At 43.3% G+C, this 20,204-nt stretch overlaps 1 protein-coding gene across 5 annotated transcripts in view; it reads left to right on the plus strand.

Moving 5' to 3' along the window:
- DPF3 (double PHD fingers 3) overlaps positions 1-19,507 on the plus strand; it is a 180,107-nt gene extending 160,600 nt beyond the window's left edge. For 4 of the 5 annotated variants that reach the window (XM_074824286.1, XM_074824288.1, XM_074824287.1 and 1 more), the window contains 3 exons: positions 2,591-2,703; positions 4,056-4,137; positions 5,192-19,507. In XM_074824286.1, coding sequence (XP_074680387.1) covers positions 2,591-2,703; positions 4,056-4,137; positions 5,192-5,262 — 266 coding nt within the window. In that variant the 3' untranslated portion in view covers positions 5,263-19,507. The remainder of the gene's footprint in view (positions 1-2,590; positions 2,704-4,055; positions 4,138-5,191) is intronic. The other variant, XR_012623258.1, reaches the window with a different exon arrangement.
- The last annotated feature ends 697 nt before the right edge of the window (positions 19,508-20,204 follow it).

A 20,204-nucleotide genomic window follows, 5' to 3' on the forward strand; every position in this document is an offset into this window, starting at 1 on the left:
GAAGCCACCGTGGCCCTCACTCCATTGTAATATTTTCTAAGCAATCCTCAGCCTGCAAGAGCCCATTTCTTTTAGGCTTGTGGTAGGTGTGGTTCTTAAGAAGGGCTCTGCAAAATAGGATGGATCACTTCAAGGATGAGGTACCATCGATACGAGATGCAGCACAGAAAACCCGCAGAGGTGTTTTTGAGGCAAATGAGGAACAAGACAGTCAAGACTGATAGCTGGAAGAGAGCAGCAATGGCTGCAAAGGGACAGAGATAAAGTAGTGAACAGAACCTGACCTTCATGTCGTTTGAGAAAGGGAGAGTCTTTAGCTGGAGTCTCTGCAATGAGCAATGTGTGTACGCAGGCAAGTGAGCACGTGAATACATGTATGCATTTAGCTGTGATTTATTTCTGTAAGTTTAATTCCATTCTTTCTGTTTCTTTTCAAATGTGACTGAAGCTATTTAACTCTCTGATTAACTCACCTCCCTGTATGAGTTGTTTTCTGTGATATATTCCAGTACTGTACAATCTTTCTGGAAGCCAACTCTCTGCTGTTGGGATGAATTCCTCCCCGATGTGTAGTGTGGCACATTTGTTCTATTTACTGGTGTTGGAATGAGGTTCCGCATTTGCTGTAAATCAGATCTGGAGGAACATTTCAGTGTCATGTCAGGTCCTGCTAGTTTGGTAGTATCAGAAATTATGTGAGGTCCCCTCAGCAAGAAAAGGTATCATGTCACATCTCCTTCTGCACAGTTGCAGTTTCAAGGTCCCCAGAAATTTAGTTTGGGCTTGGTCCACTGTAAATCTCAGTAAAATCTGACTCTTGTTTTGTGCTGACATTTCAAGGGCTCCAAAACCCAGTGATCTTCTTAGCCCATCTGAGCTCATCAGTGCTGTCAAAACATTTCTTTATTCAAAGGCTTAAGAGTGATATGAGCAATGTCATTGATCCCTCCTTCCTTAAATATCTCCTTTATTTTCTATTCAATTTCCTTAATAACTTATGTACACACATTTCTTTGCTGGACAGGCTTAGTTTTCGTATCACAACCATGTGAATATAACTGGAGAACAAAAATCCTTATTACAGCATTTGGTGGTATCATGGGCACATAAAGGAAATATATTCCCCACAGCATTATTGCCTTACCTACCAATTCTCAGCAACTGTTTGCTTCACTAGCTGGAATATACAGAAGCTTCTTGTCGGGTGCTGTGACGACTGATAGGTCTGGTAATGAAGATAGCACATCTATGTCCTTTTTTTCCATGCCTTTTTTTCTTACTGGAGAAGCAGCCTTTCTTTCTCCACTCTTAAAAAGACACTTAAGGCTCGTGGAGGTGGAAAAGATTTTTTTCCTACCCATTGGCTATATTCTAAGTACAGCAGATTGGCTAGAGGTGAAAACCCACACACCTGATGGTGTGAGTTTCTAGAAGTAGCACATGGTAGTGCTGGGTGTGTGTACCTGTATTTCTGTGTTCTCTATAGATGAGCAATTAGCTATCCCTGTCCCATGCCCCCCGCCCCTGACTATGCACAGTGTTAGTGCTTACGTGTGTCAGAGAGGGATGGGGCTAAATATGGGGCTTTCCAAGAAGGCAAGCAGTGGCTTTTTGCAAGCGATTTAGGGACTGCCTCAGCCTGATAGGTGTGGTTTGGGAGTACAGTACTTTATTTCAGCGGTATATTTTTCTTGTTTTGTTTTGCAGAAGGAACACTGACCCTACATTTGGTTTGTTTGTTTGTTTGTATTTTCCCCTCCAGAAAGCCCATTGCTGACCCTGCTACTGTGATACCGCTGTTTTGCAAAGCTGGAGTCGACACGCATGTAGGGGCGGGGGTTGTAACTCTGGCAGTTTGTCCTTCCTGATTAGATGTGACTGTTCTGCTAGCTTTCCCTTCTTTATTCCTTTCATTTAGTTCATTGTGGGAGTTGGCTTGGGGTTTTTTCCTTTCAGTTTCTTGTTTTGATCCTGGAAGGTTAGCTGTGCAATTTGGTTTCTTCTGTGCCAACCAACTCTAGTGGCAGAGCTCTTAAAAAAATTAAAAGCTGTATCCCTCCATCCTGTCTTGCTTCTTCTCTGTACGCTACTGCTTCCATTTAAGCAAAGTTTACAGAATGGCTCCGCCCATTTGGACACCAGGAAGGGAAGCTCTGAAATGGAGAATAACCTCATTTCCACCAGGTCCTTCAGTCCGGTCGAAACAACTCTAATTGAAACTGTAGTCCAATTTCTATTAAGATGGATGGGCTCTCTCTGAAATTGGGTTTGTTTCTGATTTCATCCTTTCTCTTGTTTTCTTTCAAAAAAAAAAAAAGCCCCACAAAAACCAAAGCCAAAGCCAAACCATTTTTAAGAGCTCTGAATAAAACTGCTTTGCCAATGGGGAATGGGTGGGGATGACTCTGATTTTCTCTTGTGCCCGGCAGCGAAAGGGTTAATGCCTGCTTTCCTCTTTGATATCTGTTAGTTGCAGCCCATGTTGTGATCAGTCCATGTCCATGTGCGTTTTGTTCCCAAATTTAATACCGGTTAATTAATGAGCAATAAGTGAGCCTTAACAATGACAGTTGTTTCCGATCTTCCTCAGGACACCCGACCTGCCTGCAGTTCACCACAAACATGACTGAGGCTGTTAAAACCTATCAGTGGCAGTGCATTGAGTGCAAATCCTGCAGCCTTTGTGGGACCTCTGAGAACGATGTGAGTTCTTTTACCTTTTCATGCAAATAAGTGTCACTGCAAGCTACTGTCATGGCTGCCCTTGAGGAGCATGTGGCAATGGTGTGGGTCATGGCTTTACTGCTGCTTCTATACATCTCCGAGGAAGAGCCACTCCTGAGAGTAGAGATGGGCTTCTCCCCAGTGTCCCTGTTCAGCTGTTGCTCTCTGCTGAAATCACCATGGGTGTCATATAGGGCCACTTAAGATGGAGATACTTGTGGTGTGTATGCTTGTTCAATAGAAATTAGCTGGAGACCATCAACTCACATCGCAGGGAGCTGCAAGAGAGTAGCATTTCAATATGGTAGTCAGGAGTAGATGTGAATGGGTGATAACCCAAGAGATGGCAGGTATGTTTCTTCTGTCCCTGATTTTGCTTACTTCCTTGGCATGATTTTTAAATCTTAATTACAAGACTTGGGAAACAAGAAAGCATTTGAACTGGGATGGTTAGGCCTCTCTCTAGTCACTTAATCACCTGTGCCACTGATTTCAAACTGTCATCCAGAGCCTGCAGCTGAACAGTGTCCCCTCTGCAGGGTTTTCAGTTAAAATCTGGTGCTAAGAGGGTCCTTGGTAGTCTGTGAGAAACTTGGAGAATTGACAGTGGCTGGAGAACTTTGGAGGCAATTAGCTAACACTACATTCCCTATAGCAGAATAAATGTGAAGCCTGAAATTTTGTTTTGCTTTAGCAGTAAATAAGGAAATCTGAAAACAGGGAGCTGTTCTGTGTTAGGAATCAGGGGATGCTCCAGAGCAGCTTTTTTTTCCCCGAATATATGAAAGAGCTGCAGACCACATGGTGGGATCATGTCATTTCCATCTGTTTCACAGAGCATTTACTCAGTTGGGTTTTGGAGAAGTGGCTAAGTCTAGGCTTTTGACAAGAAAGGTTTCCCTGAAGGGATGAGATCCAGCATGTGGTCACATTGGAGCCCAGCAAAGCCTGTCCTCTTCTCTCAGTACAGCATATCCCCAGCCTAACAGCTTTGACTCCTTCATCATGAGGCTACCTTGGAGAGGAAGTCCTCTACTTCTCAGAGAGATTTTCCAGTTAGAAACTGAACTCCCTTTGTGATGAGAATGGCTCTCTGCAGCCTCTCAGAAATACGGTGGTTGATCGTGGATGTGCAAACATGACGCCTGTAGCCTTTTACGTTCCCAATAGTCTCTTACTCTCTATGTTGCAGCTCTGCGTTCCTAGCTGAGCACTGCTGGTTACCATGCTTTTGTTTACATCTTGGCAAGAGACTAATTTACATCATTTTCTCTCTTCTCCTCTCCTTCTCTCCCTGTTTCCCTACTGTCTCCCCAACAACCCTGCCTCAGGACCAGCTGCTCTTCTGTGATGACTGTGACCGTGGCTATCACATGTATTGCTTGAATCCACCAGTCTTTGAGCCCCCAGAAGGTAACATATGCTGGAAGTCTGCTTTGAAAATCACAATAAAGTCCTTGTGGAGAAGGGAAGAATTTCAGAAAGGTGGCCTGGGCCATGCAGAGTTAAGCAAGCTGTAGCAAAGCAGAAGCAGGTAGCACTGGAAAGAGAAAATTAATAGTCATGGAGGTCTAGTGTACTCTGACATGTCCTATTCAGCCCTGCCTGGTCTCTACCTCCTCTTCCAGGACATGACTCTCTTGTGGACATGGGTACCTCTGGATGTCCCAGATGGCATTGGACAGCTCAATTTAGTCAACTCAATTGAGCTCCTGTGAACTGTGACTTTGGACTTCCTAAGAAGTCAAAGTCCCAGAGAGAAAGCCCCAGACAGGGAGATCCTCTCTGGAATAGCTGAGGGTCTGTTGTCAGGAGACTGGATTAAGAGGAATGACTTCCCTTGTTCTCTGGTCTGTCTGTGCCTCGGAAGGGTGAGAGTTTTCCAGTCTATATTACATTTGGTATGTAGTCATGTCCCCTGCAGGGGATTCAGTCTGACTATAGTACAACTGGTTGTAGTTTGTCACTTGGTTGTGGAGCAGAGGAACTAGTCTCTTACCATTATTGATTCTTTGACTAAAATCTGCAGAGAGCAGTAGAATTGGAGAAGGAGACATGTGAGTGCAAATGACTGCCACTTACATGAGGGGCAAGACAAGAATAATTACAAATCAATCATGCATTCAGGAGCTAAATGTTTGTAACTTTGATGAAGAGGAAACTAAATCAGGAGGGGGAAATTTTGAAATGCAGCTAATAATTAGCTAAAGGCTTCTGTTTGACTGGGAAGTGGTGTAGCAAAAGTATGAAAACATAAAACACCTAATGGCAATGCACACCCAGCTGTGTTGTAACTTGTATAGAAAGCTTACGTACACAACACCAAGGGCAGCAGAGTCTGCTTCAGAAAAATACAGGCAATTCCAAAGTTAGCGATATTTGATATCTTATTCAAGCCAATCTTGACATAAACTCTGAGTGCCTGGATTTGATGTCATTCCTATAAGAAAGATTTCTTCGTTTGCAGGGAGCTGGAGTTGTCATTTGTGCCGGGAGCTGCTCAGAGAGAGAGCGTCAGCTTTTGGCTTCCAGGCCTGAGGAGCTCCAGCAGTCAAGAAACACTTTGCTCCTGGTGTTGCCATACCAGCACACAATTCCCATCCAGAACACAAAGACACACCCACATCAAAACGAATGGACACTCAAATACAGGAAGAGGTATCTGGTATTCACTGTCACTAATGCCATACCTCCTGGGCTAGAAGGATCATGTACTTTGCCGATGCTCCAGATGAAATCTCTTCACTGCTATGCATGGTTGCTGCTTGCTGTTACAGGCTCACATGCATTATAGAAGGGGGAGGGTTGTTATATCGACATGGAGAAGTCAATTTTGTATGGCCTTGTGCTTTCTGTTTAGTATTCTTTTCAAAGAAGAAGTAGTAAGATATCTCCCAAGGAATTATTGGTGAGTACTTTGGCTGGGAGCAGCACCAGCTGTTTCTCTTCACAGGCTTGACTAGAAATCTCTTTACTGCAACCACTCTGTATCTGTAGGGGAGCTTTGAGAGTTGCATTAGTTCAATACTTCCCAGGTCATGAACAACACGTTGTCATTGAGAGAAGCACTGATCAAAATTTTTTGGGGTGATGCTTTCTCCCTTGGATCAAATGCTTTGATTTGGCAGATCTTTAGAAATCAAATCTGGTTTTAGTATCTCTGAAGGAAGAACAGTGCCAGTGTGTACACACACAGATGTTTCGAAAAGCCTACTGTCTGTGGGATTTCAGGATATTTAGGCCCACTGTCCCACTGCAGTGCCAGCATACAGTCCAGACTCATCATTCTATTTTTGTTCAGAAAATTGTGAATGGTTATGTATGTAACTGACTTGCTGTTTAGCTCAGAAAATTAAAGAAAAGAAAAACGTCATCTTAAGTTGATCATAGAAAGTAAAATTGTCAGTTTTCTGAGCAGTCTAAAGTAAGCTGCAAAAAGGAACAACTTCGGCTTAGGGTCAAATGAAGCACTTTTGATTAATTTTTTGAAATTTCTAAACTAAAGTGTTCTGCAACTTAAAGTTGCATTTTACTCTGGAAATTGCCTAATCAGGACTTCCAACATTTCCAAAGTGTTACTGTTTTTTTAATCAAAGTCATTATCAAGATCTAGCTGAATTTTCAAATAATTTTGCCCCCAATTTCTCTACAACTGTTTTTTTGGCAAACATGATAAGTTGTCAGAAAACCTTCCCCAGCTCTAAAGAAGGGAATAATTTACTGAACCTAATATGAAAAGAAAGATTTTCATAATAATTTTTAAATTTAAATAGAAATAGCTGTACTTCATTTAAGCAAACCTCTATGTGTGAAATGAAGAAACATTAAGCAAGAGCATCAGTTGAAAAAATATATTACAGTTGAGTCTCTCTGAATAATTTAAGACATCACTAGGAGGACAAGTGAGTACATTAAAGAATTTCTACCAGATACATCTTTAAGGTTAAAAACCTGCAACTCCCTGAACTGCCAAGTAGCCCAGAATGACCATTTTCTTGAGTATGATGTATATTACTTTCTATGCATAGATTTAAGTGGGTTTATAATACAAATTTATGAGAGTCCCAAGCAGCATGTGACTCAGGTCGCTTGTACAAGTAGGTAAGGACACTAAAGATTATATTTGGCATATTTATATTGGTTGAAACTTTTCCGCAAAATTAAATGTCCCTGAACACTTGAAAGGACGTTGTGAAAGAATACTGGTGAGGTAATTTTTCTTCCTGCTCCTGCTAATTACACTTAGTTAGCATGAGCTATACTGACCTAATGCACTTTCCCTCATTATTTAGATAGTTTCTCCACCTTTTGCATTTTGTTCAACTTGCATGCCAAAAGTAGCCGTGTCAGCTGCGGGATTCTCCCACATGCTGTCGCAGCCTCTTCTCAAGCTGCAGCAGGAGTATTTTAACCTGTTAAAAAAAGATTTATAAAGTATTTATCCTAGTCATATTGGACCAAATCTCTTGTGGAGCAGTTGCACTGGCTACCTGTGAAATTCATCAATACCGAATCACAGAATCACAGAATCACAGAATCATCTGCGTTGGAAAACACCTTAGGCTTTCCATGTGACAGCCCCTCAGATGAGCTAAGAGTACAAAGAAATTTGAGCATCAGATGCAGGGAGTGTAAAGCAGAACCCCATGGACCTGCGTTAGGTGTCTGGTGCCTGTTGGGACAAAGCTCTAGAAAAAATGTAAAATGAAACAACTTTCTCCCAGTCTGGAAGTGCCCTGGCCCTTCCACCTAGCTCACCTGCACTGTTGGTGTGGTTGAACCCTGCTGACCTGGATCTTTGGGACCATCGTACACTTCAGACTGATCCAAAATCCTCTTGCTGCTGTGGCCAGGAGTGCTTGTATGTGTTCACCAGGACACTGCTGGGCTTCCTCATGGAAAGCATGTGTTTTGGCAAGAGGGACAGGAGCTGAGAAGTGGAAGTGTGTGAACTGGAGGAAAGTTTTGTGGTGGTGCTGGTGGTGGGAGCAGAAGGGGTAGGTTAGGGTTTGGGCTGGTGCTCAGCTACCAGCCCTGCTGGGCTTAGGGAGTTCCGTCATAAAAATGTCCGTTGCCTTCCAGTTTCCTGGTATTTTCATTGACCTTGGAAGAGGAGTAGGACAATGTCTGCATTATCAAATGGAAAGGAAAATGCATATTGTTTTAGCCAGTGCGTTAGGGAGACAGTGGTGGCTCATCAGGTAAGTCTCAGGTAGCCTTGTTGGTGGGACTGGCTGGTGCAGAAAGTCAGTGCTCTCCATCCCTGTGACAGAGACAGTGTTAAATGAGCTGTGCTCTGCACACACACTTGCTTTCCTATTTTGTGATTCCGATCCATAGCACTGACTGTTTTCTCATCCCACAACCATTCTGCAGTGAACAGCGTTTTTCATGTTTGGAAATATTCCTCAGCTGCCTTGCCGAAGTTTATCACTAATGAAATATGATGGAAGGAGAGATTGCTAGACCTTCAACAGCAAAATATTGTTTGCTGTTTGAGATCTGTGTAATAGGGTACTTACCCAAGGTGGTCCAGCTGCGTTTCATCTCCTCAGCTTTGTGCTGTGTCGCTGTGTAGCCAGGCAGTACCAGGTGACTTTGGCAGCAGATGAAATACCAGCTCTCCCATGCTGAGAACTTCCTCCAGATACAGTCTCCCTTCTTCACTAGCTCAGTATAAGATAAGGGGCTGGGACAGACCTCTGAGTGACGTTTTTAGCAGGTATTCAGAGCCATACGTTTTGGTGCACTTTAGAAATATTAATCGATCCACCAAGCGAACAATGCTGTACCCACTCTACTGAGATGTGGAGAGGTTGTGGCACGGCCATGGGGGTGAGGAAGAGGTGTTCAGAAACTCTGATAACAGATTCCCTGTCACCTGGTACCCACTGGGGACAGCCTTCCTGCATGACCACTGGGATGAACGACTTGGGTGACACCATCCACTGTCAGGCAAATCTTGAGGCCGCTCGTAGCAGCGATCTGGTCTGGGCAGTAAACAACGTGAGGACTCTGGCTCTGTATGCTTCTGTCTCTCTTGCTCTGGCAGGATGTGCAAGTTTGTTGGCAGCCCCTGAGGTGATCAAACTCTGGTGTATTTCAAAACTCTTCTGTGTAGGCAAGACAAGCAATATTTTAGCACAAATCAGGGCAAACTACCATGGGAGATGGTAGATCCTGCATCCCTTGAAATCTTCAAATCAAGAATGGGCAGCTTCCCAGAAGATATATTTTAATTAAACGCAATTTTAGTTAATCACAGGAATGTCTGACTGAAAAGGGCTTGTGTTATAGAGGAAGTCAGGCTGGATGATGTAATTGTTCTTCCTGTTCTTATTATAAAAACAGATGTTTACTGTGGGAGAGGATGTATTTAAATACAAGCTGTGTCTGCATAATGGCCTTAAAGTATGTTAGTTAAACATATTAACGTGATCCTTCTCATTTTTAACCCATTTTGGATAACCTAAAAAAGTTCAGTTATAGAAAATCACCTTACCGATGCAGTAAATTGAGCATTTCCTCCTTCATGCCCACAATGGCAGCTACATTGGTGTTAGCTATCTCAGGCTGTTCCAGAGATTGAACAATTCAGACTATATTGCATGAAAGCATGGCTTGGTCCTGGCTTTCCCTCCATCACGTTTGTGTGCTGTGTTGCCCAGTTTTCTGCCCCATGGTGGGAAGACTGGCTGGGGAGGGGAGCTGCTACAGTGGCAGCCTCGTAAACCAGAGGGGTGGAGAAATGGTCATAAAAAGTGGATGCACCCAAGTTGTATCACTGAGGAGGTGAGCTCCTGCTACCGTCAGAGCCTCCCCCGTAGCTTGGAAAAGGCAATACCCTTAACATGTATGAGATGGGTCCCATTCTGTCTCCAAACTGTACTTCCATAGACATGTCTTTGGACTGAGTTTACAGCATTTCTGTAAACATACCTTAGGTCAGTTCTTGAGCTAGGAAAGCCACCATTAAGTGTGTTCTTTTGAAGAAAATGTTGCTCTAAACAACTTCAAAATCAGCTTTCTTTGAAAGGAGTTTAGTAAATTTTGCCCCAAAGGAAGACTCTCCTGCACCATGGAGTGTTATGGGGCTGTTGCCTGTTCTTTACGCCTACGTCAGGTGTTGTGACAGAGGTCATTTGGGAGGTGAGGAGTGGATGGGGGTAGAAAGAAATATTAATTAAGCTTGTTACTGCTGGAGGGATAGTGTGCATTGTGCGCAAGAAAATTCCAGGTAGAGCTGGGCATGATTTTTCTGCATGGAATAAATATATTTTTAAAATATGTGCTTTTCAGAGAACCACAATTATTCACATGTCCAAGTTCAATCTGGCAAATTATTTCATACAAGAAATATGGGGGGAATATTGGAAGAGTTGAAAATACTTGTTTCAATCTTTTTAGAATGAATCACTTCAATATTTGAAAAAAATGAAAATTAAGTAGCCTTCATTTGATACAAAATATTTAATGTGGATCTCAGTAGTTTCCAGGTCTAACTGAATTGAAATTGTCCAAATTTTCTGATCTTGTGTTATATCCACCACTGTGTATCTGGTTAATTCAGTTTCAGCATGTCAAACTGCATTAGAGAAAACTTTACAGTATCGACTTAAAAGAAAGCAGCTATGGAGGAATGAGAATCTTTAACATCTGAAAAGTTTTTTCAGATCTGATTTTTCATCTGAAAGTAAAAAAAGATAAATAAAATGAAGGAAAATGTAATCTTGAATGCTAGAAGCACTTTCTTAGAGTGAGAAATCTTGGTTGATCTTACTTGTCTATCTGTCTATCTAATCAGTTGGAGATGCCAACTGTTAGTCTATAAAACTGTCTTGCAGAGCAGAAGGGGGAAATGCTTTGTGTTTTCCTGATATATAAAAAAACTGGACAAAACAAAAGAGACTGTATTGGGAGCAATTTGGCACCAGTCTGGGAGGGCAGAAAATGCAAATCCTTTCGAGGAGATGATTAAAAGATGGGTTGTCTTGTCAATTTTTTTATGGGAGGCTGTGGACTGGACAAGAGGAGGTCCTGACCTGAAATTTTAAGAGCTGACCAGATCTACATTTTTGTGAAGATCTGTAGAGAGGAGCTGGGTTTGTTACAATCTTAGCATCTCATACTTTTGCGTGATATACTACTTGGCAGGGCAAGGGAAGTATGCGTTATTTTTCTTTAGGCAGCCGGGCAGAGTGACCACCACTGCTGGGGCAGGAGCAGGCAGGTGCTGTCCCTTTCCTGCCCCAGGCCCCAGAACAAGGGGTGTCTGTAGAAACCACCCCCAGCCAAACAGAGGTGCTCACATACTTACTCATCGCCAAATTTAGGCCTCGGTTGACAGCAGCTGACCCGAATGGGAGAGAGCCCATCCATCCGAGCTGCTGGTTGTGCCAGGCTGCCCGCTGGCCTGGAGAGTCTGAGGTTAGCTGGAAGCATGACATTTCACCGCACCTAAGCGGAGTTATAAAGTGAGGGGTTTATTTCCACTTACAACAGGGATTGCGGCACTGCTGTGGGCAGGTACCCAAACTCTCTGTGTCTCACTTCTGGAGAAAAGGCAGGATGGCAATTCTTAGCTGGTTTTGTAAAGCACTTGGAGCCCGCCAACTGCATGCAAGCACTGAGTGCTGCCATTTACTACAGTGCTGCAGAGCCAGGCCGTGGCAGAGCAAGCACAGCCAACTCTCCCATGCTGTTCCTTACACCAGTTATTTCTGCCAGCCACGGGCCCGTGACGCTGCCCGGGGAGATGGGAGCAGGTGAGAAGCCAGAAGTTGGATGCTGAAGGGCCGAGACCCTGCAGAGGAAATGAAAAGTTTTAGTTACTGTGGCTGTGCTTCTCCTCTGGTCAAAGAGGGCAGGAGCTGGGACTGGCAGGCAGCCAAACCCATCTTCAATGGTGATATAATTACTAACAACGACCTCCAGCCCTGGCAGTAGTTAAATGGTTTTTCAGGGCAGGCACCAAACCCGGTCTGGTTTACATAAGGTAACCTCAGTTTTGCTGGAGGGGAAGGGAGAGGCGGGGGGGTCTTTGGTCTGAAGGGGACCGAATTACAAGTGCAGCTGCCCAGCCTGTTCCCCATCAAGTGCCCATGGCAGTGCAGGCTCAGGCAGCCTCCTCCCTACCAGTGCCGGTGCCATTGGCCGGGGCCAGAGCATCACGTCCCTGCTCCTGGGGAGCAGTTCTGCAGAGAGGGTGCTGGAGCTGTCCCAGTTCTGGCCCCTGCGATGCCGGCTGGAGCACAGGGTCTCACTGCGCTGCAGACAAAGGCAAGAGTGACCAACGCTGCCAGGCAGCATCCCTGGCCCTGGGGGGACAGTGGCTGTCTTGAAGGACCCAGGCTGCAAGATGTGTGAGCACAATTTGGCTGTCCTGATGGCCAGGTCTTAGCGTGGGGCAGAGGAGAGGTGTCTCTCCAGCTGCATTGCTGGGGAGTTTGGTGAGTCCCACCACCACTGTGCATCGAGGTGCTTAACTGGAGGGGGGGAAAGATAAACAATAGCAATTACTTCTGGGGAACAAAAGGGTTTTTAGGGTTTACCCTCTTATTGCATAAGTGTCAGTGAGAATGCCAGGCATTTTGCAGCTGGTGAATCAAGCCAATAGCTTATTAACGTTTGGTGTGTGTTGCTGCCACATTGGATGAAAATGTAAAGCATTATTACAGTATTCACCCGTGCATTTAGAATTTATGTTGTTAATGCTGTTTTGAAATAAGTAAACTACTATTTCCAGATCAGCTTACCTCCCTTTGTGTGTGTGAAGTTAACAACAAAACACTTCATACCAGGAAATTGCTGATTTTTCAGGTATTGATGTTTTCTTTCAGATTCCTGTCAGTCTAGTCATCCATCTGATTGTAACAAACTATAGGTTTCACCTCCACAGTGACTCAGGAAACGTTTCCTCTCTCCCCACTTTTCAGAAGCCAAGGAGAGAGAAGGGCAGTTTTTATTCTTTGTATTCTGGAAGAGTGATAAAGAATGACAAGTCCATTTCATGTTCATTTCCTTTCCATGTCTTGAATGATTGAATTGGTTGGCTGGGCGAGTGCTCCTTTTTGTAGCAGTCTGAAGGGCCTTTGCTAGCATGTCTCACCTGTGCATGAGATATCACAGTCTGAAGTTTTGTCCCCTTGGATAAGACTCTTCCTGCTGTTGCCATATAAGACTTTGAAGCTGCTCATCAAGGAGCCATGTGTCTACAGTCCTGAAAATCAAGATAAGGATTTCCCTTAGATTTGTCAAGATTTTCTGCCTGGAAGGCCAACCCCCCACTGCCCATGAACTCTGCTGGAGCACAGATCTGTTTCCATCCCAAACATCTGGTGCTGCTGGACTCAAGACTGCATTTTGATGTCCACTATGCACTGCCAGTGCAAACTTTGCCAGAAACATTAAAAGGGAAGTATCTGCTGAAAATCAGAGAATGAGACATGAATGTTATGCCTAATGTACTCTTCCTTCATAGCTCTCCTAGGAGTGTAACACAAGAAGCGTGCCCCTGCATCCTTTTGGGAAGGCAAGCGCATGAGGAATTTCCAAGTGTCATCTCCTTTGAACTTCATTACAGAATATCCTTTATTGTTCATTCTCATTTTTTCCTTCTCTTACAATATATTTCTGGATTTCAGAGACAATGTGTACCAAAGCTGATTTGAAGGGTCTAGAGCAATTTGGAAATAGAGAGAGGCCCAAACCGAACCATCAGCTTTTATCTCCCCCTTAGAAGCATTCAGCAAACCCTTGATCATTGCAGGGAATCAAACTCATGTGCTGACTTAATCCCAACTCGTCATAAAGGTCACACAATAGTTCATATAGACTATTTTGTAGTCATAAAATGTTCTTTAAAAATGCAGGGAGAAACGTTTCCTCTTTACCTTGATGGCTTTCCATTTTTTGTGCTGCAGCAGGGATCAACAGTCTTCTTGTTTATTCTGACTTTCTTTCGGCATTGCAGCCTGGGTCAGACAGGCCTGGGAATAATTTATTTCACTGAATTGCAGATGTAAATAGAGGCTCAAGAGCATTCAAGTAAATTGTCATCTGTGCTAGACAGTCAGATCTCCTAAGAACCAGAAGTCTGTGTACATGTTAAGTTATTGCTTCACCTTTTCTTCATGTGCCATTTCAGACTGAGTGTGCCATTGGTGTACACATAGTTTTTTCACTGGAAGTGATTGCAAAGAAAAATGTCCAACTAAAATTGGAGGTGGGGAAGACTGAATTGGGATCTTTGCTGTTGATCCTTTATTTGACTTTGGGACAACATTGTGCCCACTATTCAAAAGGGAGTTACAAGGATGATAAATCTGTGACATCATAGTGGATGTCTCAGATAAAAACTGTGATGTCATCAACTTTTAAAATGCTCAAGTAATGATCCCGAAATAGTGACATTCCCATTAATACATTGGTAGAGCCTTACTGTGTGATACTGTAGTACTGCATTTAATTAGAAGGAGACTTCAAATTATATATGTAAATATATATGTATTTGTGTGTCATATTAATGTTATTTACAGTAAATATTGCTCACCTATCAGGAATAGATCTAGAGTCCTATAATAAGTGTTACTCAACTTGAAGGAGAAGGAGGAGGAGGGAGAAAATCTTATTTGTTTTGCAAAGGTGTGTCAGCATTCTAACAAAATCAGGCAAAACTTTATCCCTTACAACATAATCTCAAACCTATTTGGAGCATGATTTATTGACGCATGAAAGAGTACCAATACTCTAAAAGATAGGCCAGATTCTCAGCTGCTCTTAATCAACATTCCTCCATTGACTTTAGCCAAGAGGTTGGCCTGGTGTCTTAAAGACAAGAGGCCCAGTCTGAGTAGTCTTAGACTTTACTTTTTATTAAAAGATGTATGCTGCTTAATAGTTGAGCACACCCAACATGTGTAAGAAAATAGGTATTTCTGTCCCAGATGAGTTTGGTCTGTTTACACTTGTTTCTGGTTCAGCCTGGTTCTGGTGATGCCATGTCACAAGCTCCAAAGGAAAGTGAGACATCATAGCAAAAGACAACGATGGAGCAGTCAGCAACCAGGGCAAATTTCTCTTTAACTCCATGGAGATTGAACTTGATTCATCAGGTTTTGGTGTATTGCCTTTTGATTTTCTGTAAACAACCCCTTACTGCTGTATCAGGAAACAGTGGACAGCAGTGCATGATTTTCCTCTTCTGTCTCAGACCTCACTTCACTTAGCTCTAACCTCCCCTCTCTTACCCATTTCTAATCTGTTCTAGTCTTTTTGATCTCTCTGTCTCCTCACATGGAAATCTTTTCCAGCCCCTATCATTTTTAGCATCTGTCCCTGGAGTCAGTCCTCTTCAGCATAATTTGCTCTGAGACAGGCTGAATTGAAAGCTTGCATGACCGGGATATGCCATAGGTTTACTGAGTGGTGCTTAAACCTTCTAAGCTTTACCTCTCTCCCAATGGTATGTCCTGACAGTGTCTTTGCTTTTAGCCACGCCATGAGCGGGCCCATAGTCACCTCTGGGGTATCTCTCCTTTGTGGTTACAGCTCATCTCAAAGGAACCTGTTTTACAGCCAGTGAAGCCGCGCAGCCTTGCTGCCGGCACACACTCGCCCTCCTTTCCCCAGTGCTCCAGCTGGGGATGTGGTCAGGCTGCCGGCGCATGAGATCACATCCAGCACGGCTACTCCCTGGAAGCCAAAGTGTTGCTTAGTAACCCACTCATGGAAGTACCAGAAGCATTTTTCAATCTGTCACGTTGGCGAAAAACACTGGCTTCTTGATTTAGAGGCATTCTGCTGTGCGTAGCAGGGCTGTGCTCCATTACCTTGCATCCAGCGCTATCTGCAAGTGGGGAAACGAACCTCCCATTTAATGGAGGGGCTGGGGGCGGCGGTGGGGGGGAATGAGGCACAGAAAACATTTGCCTAAGATTGCATGTGAAGCCTTTAGCTGGTTCTTCTGGCATCTAGTCCTCATCTTAACTCCCTTCCCACGGGAGATATTCCCTCCTTATGAAAGTGCACTCCAGGGTCCTATAGCAATTGGCCAAACAGGACCCTGCAGCACCTTCATCTATTATGAGACATTACTGCAATAAAACATGGTGTGTCATACAGAAACTGGATGAGGTATTGCAATATTTATGTTGTAAGCCTCAGTGTCATGGACAATTGCTACAGAATAATGTATGTCTTTTCTTAATGCAGTGGAGTTACAGCAGATTCACAAGAGCACACAGAACACAGACCATCTGGGATTACATGGCTTCCTCAGTCATTTTCAAATTATTCTGTTACAGAGAGTTAAATGAAAAACATCCTCTCATTTAAAAATAGACTGTGAAGGCTTTTAGGTTACTCCCTTCCCCTTTTAAGAATAATTCAATTTGGGAGCAAAACATCCAAGAACTGTGTTCTGACTTCAGAGACTTGATCCTTTATCTGGCACTGGTTTATCCTTAAAAAGGTCTTCAAACAGTAAGTTGAGGGCTTTTATTTGAGGTACCTTATTGATTTTGCTATCAAGTCTCCTCAGTTTGGAAGTGAAAAGGTATTTTAAACAATGTTTAGCTTTGAGCTCTGGGGCCTAGCTGGGCTCTTCCCATCCTACTTCTTGTCATCAGAGAGAGTAAAGCCATAGTCTGTGTCCAGCCACGGTATCACCCATTTCTGTGGCTTCCCTCTTGTCAGATTGTGTCCTGGAAGCCCTCTGTAAAAAAATGAAGGGGGTTTTATAAGGGTCATGGAAGGTCCAGAGTGGTCTGATGAGAAGGCTGTTAGACAGGTGTTCCCGAGAGGCTCTTTTGGTCTTCAGAAAGCCTTTTACCCGGGATGATGCTCAATGCTGTGGTGATGAAATCAGCAAAGTTTGTTTCTTGTTCAAAGTCCTTTCAGTGCAAGGTCAATGACACACACAACAGTTGTGGGCTAAAGCTTGACTTGGCATAAAGGTGAAAAACATCCCACAACATGAGAAGCTCCTGACTTGTTTCCCAAGGACTTTCTGAGGACATCAGTACATTCCTGTGGTCCTTCCTAGTCTAGTAGATAAATTCGGGTATGTGATAAAGAGTTTTTCATTTTTTAATGTACGTAGTTGCATTTTTATTGCACATAGTTTGAGAAATAGACAAAGTGATCAAAAATGTTCCTAATGACTGGTGAGTGGCCAGCATAAGAGAAATTGATGACCCACTGTGGGTCCAAGTGCTGAAGTGTCTACATCACACAAATATTCAGAATGAACTGGCTTCTCTAGGGGACAGGAAGCATTTTTGGCAGGGCAGCCAAAGACTGTGAAGGCTTGATCTACATTTTAATTCTTAGAACTGGCTGTGCCAGCTCAGGACTGATGGAAATCTTGCCCTTGTGATGCTTTGCTGTGTGGAAAGAGGATTCAGAGAAGCACTAAGTGTACAATGCATCGTTTGTTTTAAAAGTAGCAGGGTATCTATTTCCAGTCTTCTAATACATTAACCTTGAAGTTTGTTCATAATTAGTCTTGTCTTACCAGTTAGCCATTGAAGCAAAAGAACTGTTGTTATAAAGAGAGTGGGCTAGGGGAGAGCAGGTACACTGGGTAACTTCTAGGCAATGCTGTGAAAGCACATCCATTCCCTGCATTTACAGGGGGAGAACACATCTTTCTTTGCACATTCTGCACGATAAAATTATTTGAACTAAGAGAGATTTTAGAGGAACGGAGTTAGCTACAAAGCAAGGGATATTCTACTAACATGAATTCTTGTGATTTTGTTTTTGAGGTTTCTATCTGCTCATATACTCACAAACTTCTTTTCAACATTGGGGATGCTCTAGGTCATCTCTGTCTCACCTAACTGGGATCTGCCTGCCCTTATGGAAACAGCACAATGTGGGTTGGAAGCTGCCCCACCTCCTGACTTTACATACCCCTATCTATACATGATATATATGTATGCTGAGTGACTGCATCATAGTTGCTTTTTGTAACATAGTAACTGTGGTGTCAAAATAATGTGATTGGAGAAAACTAGGAATACTTAAAACTTAACATGAATAGAAAATCAAAGTTGCTGAAAAGGAGATAAAGCTGAAGACGTTTTCTTACTCTGAGCCACCGCCATGTTTTCTACAATATGCCGACTTCTGTATCCCCTAAATAGCCTTTTATCCTCTTTGCAGCAGAAGAAAACTTGACTTTTGTGTCTTTACTCTGAGCTGGAGCCATTGGTGTTCAGTCTTTTCAGAATGTGCTGATTAATTGAAAAGCTAACCTTGTCATGGGTTTGCCAACTTCCGTAGCTTCCCACCAGAATAATCTGATGCCGGTCAGTGAATAGCCTGGAAGAGTTTTGGGTGCTGCTAACTGAAGCGTGCCATTGAAATGTTGGTCTTCATGGCAATAGTGATAAGGAGGTTTTGTATTGATGCTTGTGACAAAAACCCAGCAGTCTCAGGTGAAACTGATTGTCCTGTTAGTCACAGGTAAGTACAGAGGCAAGCCAGAACAACTGAGTGAGGGAAAAAATAAGGACTCCTGTCTGAAGAATACCCCAGATACTGCCTGAAAAATACCCCAGATATCACTCTCACTTCAGAGAAAAAACCCTTCTGTGGCTGATTCTGGGGTGGCAAGCAGGTGGCTCACAAGGTTGGAGACACATCACTGTAGTGTGTTTGTCACTATGTCTTTGAATTATATAAATGTACCAGAATAGGAGAAAAATGCCTGTCATTTCTTTCAAATTCCTTTTCAGCTACGTACACTACCTCCAGGTTGCCTGTTGCAAACCCCTGTGAGGCATTTTTGGAGTTTACACTATGCTGCTTGGTATTCGTTTACTTTTGGTGGCCACAGACTAAGGTTACAGGTTTGGGAACCAGTACATAATTGTAAGGACAGCTTCTTGTGTTATTTTTTTTCCCCTTTCCCTCCTTTGTAAAGTGTGAACCTTTCTTTTGAATTCTGAAGTGACTGTATTGTTATAATGTGTGTATGTAGAGATTTGTTTTCACATGGCTTGTGTGGAGGACCTTTGCTCTTCTTGTCTCACATTCAGTTTTATTAAGTGCTTGATAGCTTTGCCAGCCTTTCGTGGGGGAGGAGAGGTGATGGGATGGGTTCTTATGCTTGGCTTTTTTTGAGGGAAATGTGGCCAGCTTTACCTAGAGTGGTGTGAGAATCCAGGGTGCTCCTGACTGTTCTTCAGTCATCCCGATCTGATTTCTTCCAGGAGAAAGAGATCAGTCTTGAAACCCTCAGAAAAATATGTTGCTTAATGCTATAAGCCAGCACTGACTGAGAAGGCCCATCAGTTTGTCATGCATGGAAGCATGCATGATGTTTCACCCCCATCTGAAGGTGTCTATCTGAGCACAGAGTGAATCACACCCTTTGCTCATGACCACTGACATTGCTCCACGGACGCTAATGGAGCTACCGCAGCTTGCACCAGCCAAGGATCAGCCTTTCTGTGTCTTGGTGGTTAGGAAACCTGTGAGTGAAATCCTACAGGGGTTTGAGAGAAGAGGGCAATGTGTGTTGGAAACCTCTCATCTTTGCAGGATTTCTTTGGTATTCATACACATTTGCAAGAATGTATTCCAAGCATCTTGTACTGTTATTAGTAACTTGTACTGTAGTTTGTTAGCAGTGTTGACTACCTACGTAGCTAATATTCTGTTGCAACTTAGAAACAGTGTAAACGATTGAAGAAAACAGGAGTTTAGAACTTGTATGTACTTTTTTTTTTTTTATATTAAAGCACTTCAATTAAAAGTACAAGGAAAAATGTTCCTGTAGCCTTTGTTGTACATCCAAACAGATGCATGGAAAGAGAGGGAAGCGCTCTCTTCCTGAGGTCTCCCCTGTGTGCTTTGGTACTAACAAAAAGAGATGATCAAGCTCTGGGTAAGGACCCTGGATGTCAAAGTTTATTCATCAAACAGAAGATGTCAGCAACCTGGTCTGGTATATATTATAAACTAAGAGCGTCCCTGCAACCAAAGCTGAAATGTCTGAGGAATCGTCGAGCCATTACTAAGTGGTGATTCACACAGACGTGAGTAGCTACAAAAGGGCTAGTAACTGGGGAGGACTTAATGAATGAGTCCACTGTGTAATATGTTAGTTTTCCTTTATTTTTATCACAAGTACCTCAGAGGTCACTAGGAGTCTGTTGATGTAAAAGTGGAGGAAAAGCATCCACAGTCCAGGGTTATTTTGGGAGTACTGGAAAGTTGTGGGTTTGGGTCCCAGAGGAGGGGTATCGGAAAACAGCAGCATGCACAGGCAACAAATGATCCTCACCACACATCCCAGAAATTGGTTTTTTCTCTCCACCCCTCGAAATGTGCATATCCAAATACTTTCCTGGATCACACCACTGTGGGATCGGCATGCGTAAACAGACATCTCTAAAGCGGCTTGTGATTTGGTGATCTCAGCCCAGCTCTTAGTAGCCAGATGCCCATAATATGAAAACAACCATCAA

Source organism: Strix aluco, chromosome 4 (genome assembly GCF_031877795.1).
Source record: "Strix aluco isolate bStrAlu1 chromosome 4, bStrAlu1.hap1, whole genome shotgun sequence".
Taxonomy (NCBI): domain Eukaryota; kingdom Metazoa; phylum Chordata; class Aves; order Strigiformes; family Strigidae; genus Strix; species Strix aluco.